At 38.4% G+C, this 12,726-nt stretch overlaps 1 protein-coding gene across 2 annotated transcripts; it reads right to left on the reverse strand.

The window, feature by feature from the left end:
• Positions 1 to 148: 148 nt before the first annotated feature.
• On the reverse strand, positions 149 to 11,853 carry LOC118424588 (protein disulfide-isomerase A4-like). Of its 2 annotated transcripts, XM_035833226.1 has the most exons (10): positions 11,632 to 11,846; positions 10,338 to 10,524; positions 9,740 to 9,945; positions 9,155 to 9,293; positions 8,542 to 8,747; positions 8,048 to 8,200; positions 7,423 to 7,571; positions 2,529 to 2,688; positions 1,820 to 2,050; positions 149 to 1,280 (listed from the first exon to the last, which is right to left on the reverse strand). In XM_035833226.1, exons 1-10 carry the CDS (start codon positions 11,777 to 11,779, stop codon positions 868 to 870), a joined length of 1,992 nt encoding a protein of 663 aa, XP_035689119.1. In that variant the 5' UTR covers positions 11,780 to 11,846; the 3' UTR covers positions 149 to 867. The 2 variants fall into 2 exon arrangements, with proteins under 2 accessions (XP_035689119.1, XP_035689120.1); XM_035833227.1 differs by lacking the exons at positions 9,155 to 9,293; positions 9,740 to 9,945 and having other exon boundaries at positions 11,632 to 11,853.
• Between the last annotated feature and the right edge of the window lie 873 nt (positions 11,854 to 12,726).

The raw sequence follows: 12,726 nt of genomic DNA on the forward strand, positions 1-12,726 counted from the left end.
ATGCATGCTTTCTTTAGATCAATGTTGTTTTCTTTCTTTGATCTTTCACAGATACTACATGTAACAGCAAACTAATAGATGTATAAAAGTATATACTATTAGCTATTATGTACTATGTGAGTATGAAAAATACAATATACAAAACAAGGAAAGAAATCCTGCTTAGCAGCTTCCTTTATTCCCATTGAATCCATGTCAGTCAACCACTACAACTTGTACTGTTGTAACATAACTCTCAAAATACTGTGCTAAAAGTAGAAGTGGTTCAATTTTCATTCATACAAACAAAAAGATATTCATGGCCCTTAATACCAAACAAATCACCAAAGCTGTACCTAAGTAGCTGCTTGAAGGAAAAATACACTTCTATTTTGGAAACTTTTAAAGGATTTCTATCATCTGCTGATGGCTTCATCTCTTCCATTGTATCAAGAATTGGTAGTTTGATACATCTATAAAAACAAAAGCTGTTCATATGAGGATACTGTGACTTTTCTTACATAAAGCATCTATAGGGGTTATGCACCAAGAAGCCCAAACTATATTAGTATAACATAAGACTGTCATACATTTCCAAATATACATACAAATGTTCAAACTAACCAGCACTGGAATGCTTAAGTTTGCTGTGGTCAAAAGAAAGCGTATCATCTAACAGTTGGCATGCAAATAAAAAGTAAAGACAGGAAGATAACATCTTTGGTGACACCTAGCTAATGTCCACAAATGAAAAGGGAAAATTTCAATGAAATTTAAAAGATCAATTTTTAACTGAAATTCCAAAATGTCTGACTCAAAGCCTGCACACCTCATATTGCAACATGTTCACCAGTACTGTGTCTGCTACTGTCAGCTAAATAGTAGCTTCTACAACTCTTCTTTTGCCATTCCTAGAGAAACGGTCGCATGTTCCTCTAGGAATTTCACGAACCCATCTAAATCTCTATTCCCATCAAACTTCATTGGATTCTTTTTATCGTTTTTCTTTGCAAAGTAAATGGTAGGGAACCCCTGTACTTCAAAGGCATCGACCGGTACGTCATTTGCCGTGGCGTCCATCTTTGCAATGACCAGATCTTTTGAGTTTTTGTATTTCTTTCCGAGTTCCTTGTAAGCGGGCTCGAGTTTCTTGCAGTGGCCGCACCAAGGAGCGTAAAACTCGATCAGGACATCTTTGGACTTGTCCATGACGACTTTTTCGAAGTTCTTGCCGACCACAGTGGTGACGGCACCTTGCTTCTTGGGGACGGGTTGAGATTTGATTACAGGTTTCACCTCACCTAAAAAAAAGAAGACACTTTTTAATAGAATAAAAAGCATTAAAGACAGCAGAGAGGGGAATAGATAAGCAACAAAGATATTGGTGGAGGTTCAATCACTAAATGGAGTCTCCTAGCCATTAGTAAAGCTTTGCTCAAGGAAAAGTAGAAGCTGGAAAATATAGATCTAATTCACAATTCCTTGTAAAAGTGGCATTCAAAACCTCTACATAGAAAAAGAGACACTGCACCATACAGGGTTCTAGCCTGCATCTGTCCTTTGACAGGATTTTGATGTTGGGGACGGACATGTTGATTAAACCAAGCTGAGTCTACCAGCAAAATTTGCCCCACAAAATAAAGGAAATAGCGTTCCAGAGAGTCTAGAGTTCAAAATTTTCCTGAGGGAGCATGCCCCAGACCCCTTTGGACAGTCATACCCCTTGACTTTTTTTTTGCCATTCAAAATCCAGGGACAAAAAAAATTCAGGCTGGCTACAACACTGGCACTACATACGCTTTACTTATCTATTTCTGTCATTACACATTTTTACACTGACCATTTTTGAAAGCCTCCACAAACTCCCTCAGCACATCTTCACTGAACTCGTCCGGCTCCATGCGGTACTTCTTGTTCTTGTCGTAGATCCCGACATTGACCTCCTCTCCGCTGTCGTCCAGCTCCAGCTCCTTCAGCTTGCTCTGGTGATGGTCCTCCTTAGCGATGGCGAAGGTCAGGTCACGGTGGTCCTTAGCAACCTCCAGGACCTTCCGCCTCCAGATCTGAGTAGCTGGGGTGGAGGATAACACTTGTGTCAAATCTCTCACTAGCTTGGTAATAAATAAATCAGGTCTGTGTATAAAGAAAAAAAGTTCCTGGTATCACAGGCACAATAGCTTGCATTAGGGGTGGGTACCGGTATGGTGTACCATTACAAAACTGTTTTTTCTTGATGGAGTGGTCCAGAAAAATGGAAAATGAATAGATTATACTGGCAGGTGTTTACGTGTTTTGGGGCTTACAGGTCCAAGAAAATAAGAGTGAAGTAGAGGAGAGTTGATAGTCATTCTTATCAAGTTACTACAGTCAAACTTGATCTAAAACAGAGGCAGTTATTAGTGTTGTATACAGTCACACGTGTTCACAGACCTGGACCTGATCTTCTGGACCTAGATCTAGACCGTACCTGAATTTTCTGTATCGGTACCCACCCCAACTGTGCATGTATCAAATCTATTAACTAATTTGACAACTAAATCAAGACTTACCTTCTTTGTACTCAAAGCTGAAGTCCACATCGTAGAAAACCACCACCAGTGGCCGAGCCTCCCCGTACCGCCTGTTCTCATTCAGAGTGGTCAGTTCTCCCACCAGTGGCCGGATGTTGTCCTTGTACCAGTCCTGGAGATCCTGAACTGTGGCATCAGCCTGAGATGTACATAGATAATACAGTGTGAAAAATATTACATCTCTTACACTGGACTACTCTATTCGATTTCAAAAGAATGAAAGGATTTAACCTAGTACATATATCAGACCACTGTCACGGTACATATATTTTCTACAATCAACAGAAGATACAAAAGCATGGCCCTTACCAAAGTCATCTCAAGCATGTCAAGAACATTTTTTCAGGGAGAAACCAGATACTGTAAATGTTCAAAAATTTGCAATTGCTTAATGTTCGCTGTTTTAGCGATAACTTCTTAAGAGCGAATGTCTGTAAGGGTCAAACAATGGTGGCAGGGGTCAAAAAATAGATTTGGCTCGTAATTTGCACAGTGATAGTACTTGGTACACAACCCCTCAAAATAGCTTTCTTTCTGCTCAGAACCTCTCGTTGCCATGGCAACAGGCCAAAGAAGTTTATGGGCCATTGTTCCAGATTTTGGCATGTAAAAAACATGAAAATTGGCCAACTTTAGGGAACTAATACTGATCAATGCTTTAACTTACAAACAAAAGCAGAATGTCCTGATTAGAGCAATGCCTGAACTTGCATTAAATAGCAGTAGAGTTAATATTCTGTAAAATCTATGGTCACGGGCAACCTGAATGCAATACACTGTTTTCACGTTATGAAAAAACTGAAATTTTGCCCAAATTTGAAGCACTGAAAGTCCGTAAGTGTAAAGATTTTTCGCTTGCAATTCACACCAAATAATAACCCACTAAAGAGCTATTAGATGAATGCTTGCAAAGTTTGGGTTCTTGTTTTGTTGCTACGCTGTTGTTGTTGGCATCCGTCTGTCTCGGAAGACAATGGTAGGCGGACGGGTTTAAGGCGACCCGTCTGCCTGGCCTGCACTTGGGTTTTTAAGGTGAAGGAGGGGTGTGCACATCCTTCTCCACCCTCTCGTCCACTGGCGCACTAGTCCTACAGGGGCAACTGTATGCAACGTGTAAGACGGCCCCAGCAGATGCAGGTTTGTTATTTGGAGTTTCCGTCTCCTAGGAGGATTTCCGACCAAGGATGCAAGGGGTTCCTCCTACCCCTGACTCATGTGTCATGGCGGGTGCGTCATGCCCGAACATGCCCCTATGGCCTGTCGCCACCACAAAGGCCTGTCACTGCCACTAGCCGCAGCTATGTACTCATTTACACCTGAGTTAGGTGAGGAAAGTCGTGTAAAGTGCCTTTCCCAAGGGCACAAGATCGGTGACACGGCAAGCGGATTTGAACCCCGGACCTCTCGGGCCTGAGACCAACGCGCTCCCGATCGTGCCACGCGGTCCCACACGGGGACGCAATTATCCTTTAAAGTGGGTCAATTTTCATGATTTTGAGAAAATGTCATTTTTTGCTATCTTTGAACTACTGTAAGTTCTAAACCAAACTTGTTCTGTTATTGGAATTTATTTGGAAGATAAACCAATATATTGTCTATCAAATGCATGCTTGTAAAGTTTGTGTTCATGTTTTGTTGCTACGCAACTGTCCTTTAAAGTGGGTCAATTTTCATGATTTTGATAATATGTAATTTTTGCCATTTTTGCACAATCATAACTTCCAAACCAAATTTGTTCTGTTATTGAAACTTACATCAAATATGAACCAATATATTGTCTATGAAAGTCATGCTTATTAAAGTTGTCTTCTTATTTCGTTGCTCCGTAATTGTCCTTTAAAGTAGGTCAATTTTTATAATTTTGACAAAATGTCATTTTGTGCCATCTTTGAACTATTGTAAGTTCTAAACCAAACTTGTTCTGTTATTGGAATTTATTTTAAGAATAAACCAATATATTGTCTATTAAATGCATACTTGTAAAGTTTGCGTTCTTGATTTGTTGCTATGCAATTGTCCTTTAAAGTCAGTTTTCATGATTCTGATAATATGTCATTTTGTGCCATTTTTGCGCAATCATAACTTCCAAACCAAACTTGTTATGTTATTGGAATTTACTTGGAATGTAAAGCAATATATTGTTTATCAAAGGCACGCATGTAAAGTTTGGGTACTTGTTTTGTTGGTACACATTTTCCCTTTGAAGTGGGCTGATTTTCATGACTTTGATGATATGTCATTTTTGCTTTATTTGAACTATCATAAAGTCTAAACCAAAATTGTTGTGTAATTGAAATAACCAATATATTGTTTATCAGATATATGCTTATATTTGAGTTCTTGTTTTGTTGATACACAATTGTCCTTTAAACTAGTTCAATTTTCGTGACTTTGATAGTTATTTTGTGCTATATTTGCACAGTGATAAATTCCAAACCAAACTTGTTCTGTAACGGAAATTTGCTTGAAATATAAACCAATACATTGTCTATCAAATGCATGACTATGCACAGTTGGGGTTCTTGTATTCTAGCAGAATACGTACATGTCCCCATAAGTAGGTCGTTTTTCGCACTTATCCTAAAACTTGTTTTTGACATTGGCGATACACCAGACATGGTAGTCTTCATTTTTATAGAATTAATGTAACACTAACAATGTGTAACCACACTAAAGAAAAACAAACATTTAAAGGGATTCTACACAGTCATGCTCGTTGTTAAAGTCAGATGCATCTACTCTGAACTTCTGAACATTCTACTAGATTTGCAGTTGAACCTCCTTGTCTACAGTGACTTAAGTTAAACATGCTTGCGTCCCCACAAATATTGACTCCCGAAGACTTAACTTGTGTTTTTCATCAAACTCTGTGCATCTTTCCACTTACAGTGCCATGTTCATGTGAACAATATGTACACCCTCTGCTATTTCTGTGTACTTATTTTGACCATGGACAGGAACTTATAGGTAATCTTGAAGATTGAACTGTGAGCCCTGAAATGTGAACACTTTTATGTAGATGTGTCGTCAATAATCACTGCCGGTGTATAGTCAGCATTTGTGGAAAAACCTTAAGATTATCCAAGTTCCTGCCATTGTTCAAAATGAATACTGGCCACAGACATTGCAGAAGTTGACCAAACGCATGTTTGTCTTATATGTATGCTACTGTGAATAGAAAGACACACTGATATTGGTGATATTTGTTCAAAGTAGAAACAAGTTAAGTCTTTGAGAGTCAATATTGTGGGAAGCAAACATAAGACTGTAGACTGTAGTCATCATACACGAGTATACATAGCGTGAGTAGCTGCAGAGATATCAGAATGTTTGGAAGTTCTGAGTGGATGCATCTGACACACCCTCCTATGTAGGGCTAATCCCGCGGCATACGCAAAAGCCTTACGGTATCAGTGAGACATTTGTTTGTGCCACTGGATTATGATTTATCCCTGCATGAAAGAGGGGATGAGGGACATTGAAGACGAGTATTACTTTGTGTAGAATCTCTGCAACTTTTTTTTCTTTATGGCGATAGCGTGTTTGTTACATTGTTTCTATAAAAAAACAAAGACTGTGACATGTGTATTACAGTAACTGTTTTTTTTTCAACAACAAGATTAGTGGAATACGACCTACTTCAGATATGTGCATACTCTGCTAGAATACAAGAACCTGAAATGTGCAAGCATGCGTCTGATGGACAATATATTGGTTTATATTCCATGTGAATTTCAATTACAGAACAAGTTTGGTTTGGAAGTTATGATTGTGCAAAGATGGCACAAAATGACATATTATCAAAATCATGAACATTGACCCACTTTAAAGGACAATTGCGTAGCAACAAAACAAGAACACAAACTTTACAAGCATGCATTTGATAGACAATATATTGGTTTATCTTTCAAATAAATTCCAATAACAGAACAAGTTTGGTTTGGAACGTACAATAGTTCAAAGATAGCAAAAAATGACATTTTCTCAAAATCATGAAAATTGACCTACTTTAAAGGACAATTGCGTAGCAACAAAACATGAACGCAAACTTTACAAGCATGCATTTGATAGACAATATATTGGTTTATCTTTCAAATAAATTCCAATAACAGAACAAGTTTGGTTTAGAACTTACAGTAGTTCAAAGATAGCAAAAAATGACATTTTCTCAAAATCATGAAAATTGACCCACTTTAAAGGATAATTGCGTAGCAACAAAATAAGAACCCAAACTTTGCAAGCATTCATCTAATAGCTCTTTAGTGGGTTATTATTTGGTGTGAATTGCAAGCGAAAAATCTTTACACTTACGGACTTTCAGTGCTTCAAATTTGGGCAAAATTTCAGTTTTTTCACAACGTGAAAACAGTGTATTGCATTCAGGTTGCCCGTGACCATAGATTTTACAGAATATTAACTCTACTGCTATTTAATGCAAGTTCAGGCATTGCTCTAATCAGGACATTCTGCTTTTGTTTGTAAGTTAAAGCATTGATCAGTATTAGTGCCCTAAAGTTGGCCAATTTTCATGTTTTTTACATGCCAAAATCTGGAAAAATGGCCCATAAACTTCTTTGGCCTGCTACCATAGCAACGAGAGGTTCTGAGCAGAAAGAAAGCTATTTTGAGGGGTTGTGTACCAAGTACTATCACTGTGCAAAATATGAGCCAAATCTATTTTTTGACCCCTGCCACCATTGTTTGACCCTTACAGACATTCGCTCTTAAAGTTAAACCACAGCAAAGATGCTGGTCCCCTTGTTTCAAATAAAAATTCAAAACCCTCCCTTCTGCAAAATTAAATGCAAACAAACTTAAAGGTACCTACAGTAGTTAACTGTCATCTAAAAGAAGACAGCCGTTCTCCACACACCTTGTCAAAGATCCTGATTTTAGGCTCGTACTTGGACTGGAACTTCTCTGGCTGTATGATGGCGACTGATCCAGGGTTGACCTTGTAGAAGGCTCGGGTCTCTGCGTCAAACGTGTGGCCAAACTCGTAGGCTTCTCGCAAATCATTACCTGTTAGAAGGGTAGATATTAGTATTTAAAGCAGCATTGGTAAGTGCCAAGTGCTGGCAAGTGGTAAGTGCCAAGTGCTGACCATGATGCTCTGTATGTCATGTACATGGACACTACAGTCATAGATAATGGTAACAGGTCACTACCAGAAATTTTCTAATGCCAGTAGATCATTCAAAGCTGTTTCTTGAAGAAATATCAATTATGAGATGACAATATGAACTCAGCTTTCTGATGGAAAGACACAGCATTGACATCAGGGCTGTCTCCGGTACCACCCAATGTTTGGGAGCCAACTGAATGTTGTTGATTTTCCTGGTTAAATATGTCATTTCAAGCTTATGAAAGTACATTTTCAACAGTTTCATGTTACTTTTGGGACAGATTGGTTAAAATTATTTTCCATCCCAACAAGAAAATCTCAGGATGGAAGGATGGGTCCTGAAGACAGTCCTTATTAAGACATTAACTTGTACCTGAGTCCAGGTAGGTTTTGAAGAGTGGATCCTGGTCGTTTTCAAAGAAGCCCACGATGACAGCATCAGTCGTGACAAAGTTTTTCAGTGCCTTTAGATTCTTGTACTCTTCTGAACTGGGCCCTGATTGGTCGATCATGTGAGAGATGATACCTGGAACATGAAGATATGGATATCAATCATCCATTCATTATTCAAACTTGTGATTTGTTAAGATACATCTATCAGACTATCACTTTGAACTGGACAATTGTGCTCCAGAGTTGATAAACCAGATAGTGAGTTGGTGTGTCTGAAATGATATTTTCAGTTCAAATATATGTTCGCCAATAGTGAAGGCTCCAATGAAACAGGATTCATTTCATTTCAGTAACTATAGCTAATTGCAATGCAGAAGGAATTACATTCAAGGCCGGGCCTTACAACTTCTATGTAATTTATATGATATACATTGATACAAAATGCACTCTGTATTTGAACACTTCAGTTCCTACCTCTCTCCTCTCTAGGCCCCTTGTAATCATATGCCTGCCCCTTCCTGAAGATTTTAAGGGTGGGGTATCCTGACACGTCAAACCGTTTCCCCAAATCAGTCTCTTGGGTTGCGTCCACCTTGCCAAGGAGGATGGGAGGGTCTTGGTCCTTCAGAAACTGGGCAGCTTTCTCAAACTCGGGTGCCAGCTTCTTACAGTGGCCACACCTGTAGTTGAGACATCAGGTACAGTTAAGACTTGCATGTCTTTTAATGCGTCACAAAGGATCTTATAGGTACATAAATAAAGCTATAGACTCAACAGGCATCCTTGACATATTTCATTCAGGAAAAAGGTATATAAACTATGATCATATCTTGTTGTCAGTCTGTAAGACTTGTCAAAATACCCCAACAATACCATCATCAGATACAAGTACAACAAATAAATTGATGCATGTTTAAGAAATAGTATGCCCAACACAAAACAAATATCCCTATGCAATTACATGCAGTCTTTGTGTTTGACATGTACAACAAACACAATGTATTGTTGAACATTCTGTCCATAGCAGCATAACTACCAGAATTATAATTCAAGAAATCTCTTACAATTTGGTTTCTATTGTACTTACCATGGTGCATAGAACTCCACCAAAGTGATGGCATTTTCATTAACAAACTCATCAAAGTTCTCCTCTGTCAGAGTGACCACAGCTTCAGGTGGAGGTTCCCAGTTAGGGTCAGACTGTTCCTTCATGTAGTCTACAATACCTGGTGGGGTACAGTTGATTATAAGTACAATGTATCATGGTGTCACGGTTGAATAAATTTTATTTCACTGTCATTTTTCCTAAACAAAAAGTACCCGACCAAGAACTACAAGTTATTTAAGTCTATATACATAATTTTTTTTGGCGGTTTGGTAAATGACTTGATACCACATCACAGATCACAACAAAAAAAACAATGACCCTACTAAGTATACAGATACTGAACAGGGCTGAGTCCTATCACGTTCACCAAGTAAGTTGCTATATCCATTCAAAGTCTAGCTGTCATGAGGCAAGTGTTATGAGTAGGCATAGCCATGATGTTTCAAATAGCAATGATAAAAACACAAAAATTGCCTCAAATTATAGAATAAATCTTTTAAAATCAATTCATAAAGGACAAATGATAGTTGTATAGTTTAAACATTGATATACAACTGTAAGTACCTTTTTCTTGCCTGGGCCCATCATAGTCGAATGCTTCCCCTTTCCTGAAAATCTTGAGTGTGGGGTAGCCAGAGATAGAGAACCGACTGCCCAGTCCTGTATGTACTGTAGCATCCACCTTAGCCAGAGGCACCGGGGGGTCAGCTGCCTTCAGGGTCTGAGCTGCTTTCTCATACTCAGGGGCGAGACTCTTACAGTGACCACACCTAGGGATCGAAAGAACATGATTAAAGGATCAGCTCATGAAAAAATTGATATACATGTATATGTACATGTATGTACAAATCCTAGGACATCCTAGGTTGCTGTGATAAAGTTGTGACACTCATAAGACATGCAACTTCGTCTATAATAACATTTACTGATTTTAGTTCCGAGAAAGAGAAAAAAAAGCATTTCACTACATGAAATTTTGGATCCCAATGAAATCCCTATGGTTGGTATTCAATGAAGCACTTAAACCCCAAATTTCAAATGCAGGTAACATGTTTTTTGCCCAAATATGTCTAATATCTTCTATTTTCAAGCTAAGATAAGTGTTGAACATTGGAGGAACACTCTGTGTATGACTTTTTCAAATATGCAACAATCTACTCACCAGGGTGCATAGAACTCCACCAAGATGATGTCTTTGTCAGGCACGACATCGTCAAAGTTTTCATCTGTCAGAACCAGAACCCCATTGTCTTCTTCCACGTCAACATCATCATCTTCATCATCAACCTCCTCTCCATCATACTCCACTCCCTCATCCTCTGTCTCTTCTGGTACTTCAGCTTTCTCCTCTGTAATAAAGGATAGAAGTGCAGCATAAAACATACTGTCTGAGTGTTTCTATGACTGTGTGTGAATGAAACAAATGACCTACGATAGGGAGGTAAGTAATGTATCGTCTTTGTCAACTGCTAAGTACAATGTAACACCACCATCCCCTTTCACCTACCATTTAAGAGGTTAGTTTGATTACATTGTATTAGTACTAGTACATACAGAATTTTTAAAGACCTAATTTCGTACTATGTAACATAGTACAAAATAAGGTCTTTGAAAATTACGGGAAGAATACTACCTTACAAGGAGGTCAAGAAATAGAAGTCCTCTAGTACTAGTAGATTTGTAGAAAAGAAAAGAAGAATGACTGCATACTAAACCAGTATTTCATCAAAAGTGTGTAAAACATTATAACCCTATGATTAACTTCATTAAGTTGGTTTTCATGATACAAAATGGAATTATTTCCAAAGCGTTGAACCATTTTTAACAATCAAATGGGAATGAATTATACTGAAATGTTGACATCAAAATCGGCTGATATAACTTCAATGTCATTCAGAATCCTGGACATGGTGCTCACAAAAGGCACCTCCCAGAAATGGTTACATGGAGTGCTCTGATTGGTCCAACTCAGCAACACATTCTTAGGGTTTGTTTTGCTATCAAACTCTGGTATCCGACTATCCACATGCTCTAACTGATCACCCCAAACTACGTTGTCTTTCTTCGATTTATGCACATGAAAATGTTCAAAATGAGCGTTTATGATATAAATATGCCCACTGCTTAACACAAAATGTAAGATAAATTTGACATGTATACTTGTTGCCCCTCCCCTTTTGGCCTTACCTCTAAAAGCCCAGTGGTAGTTTTGCCCTTCATTGTGCGTATCACTTTATATCATGGGCATAATTTTACAGTCCTAGACTATTGATACAATAAATCCTGGTACTCGATAGTAATTTTGGAAACAATAAAAAAGCGTATTCGTTCTGTCCTTGGTTCTGACTCTAGCATGTTGCACACACGATTTAAGGTATCAAGATAGTTTTTAAACACATTCTACTGAACGGTTTCCAATAAAATTTACTACGTATACGCATGATATCATTGCCTACCTTGTGCCTCGTCTTCTGCTCTAACATGTACCCCATTTAGGAGTAATAAGACGAAAATCAGGCCGAAGACACGGGGAAACTTGAACGTTACCGCCATCTTGGAGGGTACCCTAATCCGGATCACTGATTTAAATCTCGTACGGTTCATGCGCTGACTAAAAGTAGTTCCAAACAATGCATTTTGAATTTTAAGAAAGATGATATTTGAAACGATGAAACGTGACTGAAATAACTTAATCAATGATTCATAATATTTCTGTGTTTCTTATTGAAAATTTCTACAGGAATTTGGTAGTTGCGGATTGATTCTAAAGAATCAGAAAAGTTAAAAGTTCTGACCAATCACAGGTTGCCATGTTCCACACACCACTCCAGCTGATACTTCCGGGTTCCCCGGGAACACGTGGCCTTGCGTGACAGTGAGGACGACTAGCGATCCATTTCATTTTTGCAGCGTACTTGTGAATGGTTGCTGCAGTAATAAATTTTGATCGCTAGTCGGTGCTTTTGATCCATCAAGAAATCGTAATAAGCTATGTCGTATGACAGCAAATGCTTCCTTCCGTGTGACGGGGACACACGGACCCATGAAAAACTTAAATCACCTGTCCCTTGGCCCCTTTTCTTTTCATTCGTAAAGCCAAAAAGATATTTCCCGGCAATTTTTCTATCCAACACAATATTTGATCAACTCAAACGTTGTTTTATTCAATTTTCTTACTAATTCAACATTCATACAACGTTATGTCAGTATTTTGTAATGTTATCGATAAGCAGCGTTTACATAGTTCACAGCCTCCTATACGTTGCTAAAATGACAATCTGCATGGTGTAATGAATCAAACAGTACATTGTGTGCAATTAATCAGCAAAATTGTTAGCTTTTGTCAGCCAAATTGGTCTAAAATGCCGTCCCTAATGTAATAGAGGAAGCACCAGAAATCAAATTCGGCGTCACCGTCAAGTTTAACTACCTTTCTGTTCCCTTAGGAGGATACATGTAAGTCATGACTATAACCCAGGGACAGGATTTAGGACAGCAAAAACTAAATGATCACTGTCATTAACTGGAGTTGGAATAAACGCATTCCGAAA

This window comes from Branchiostoma floridae, chromosome 10, assembly GCF_000003815.2.
Source record: "Branchiostoma floridae strain S238N-H82 chromosome 10, Bfl_VNyyK, whole genome shotgun sequence".
Lineage (NCBI taxonomy): Eukaryota > Metazoa > Chordata > Leptocardii > Amphioxiformes > Branchiostomatidae > Branchiostoma > Branchiostoma floridae.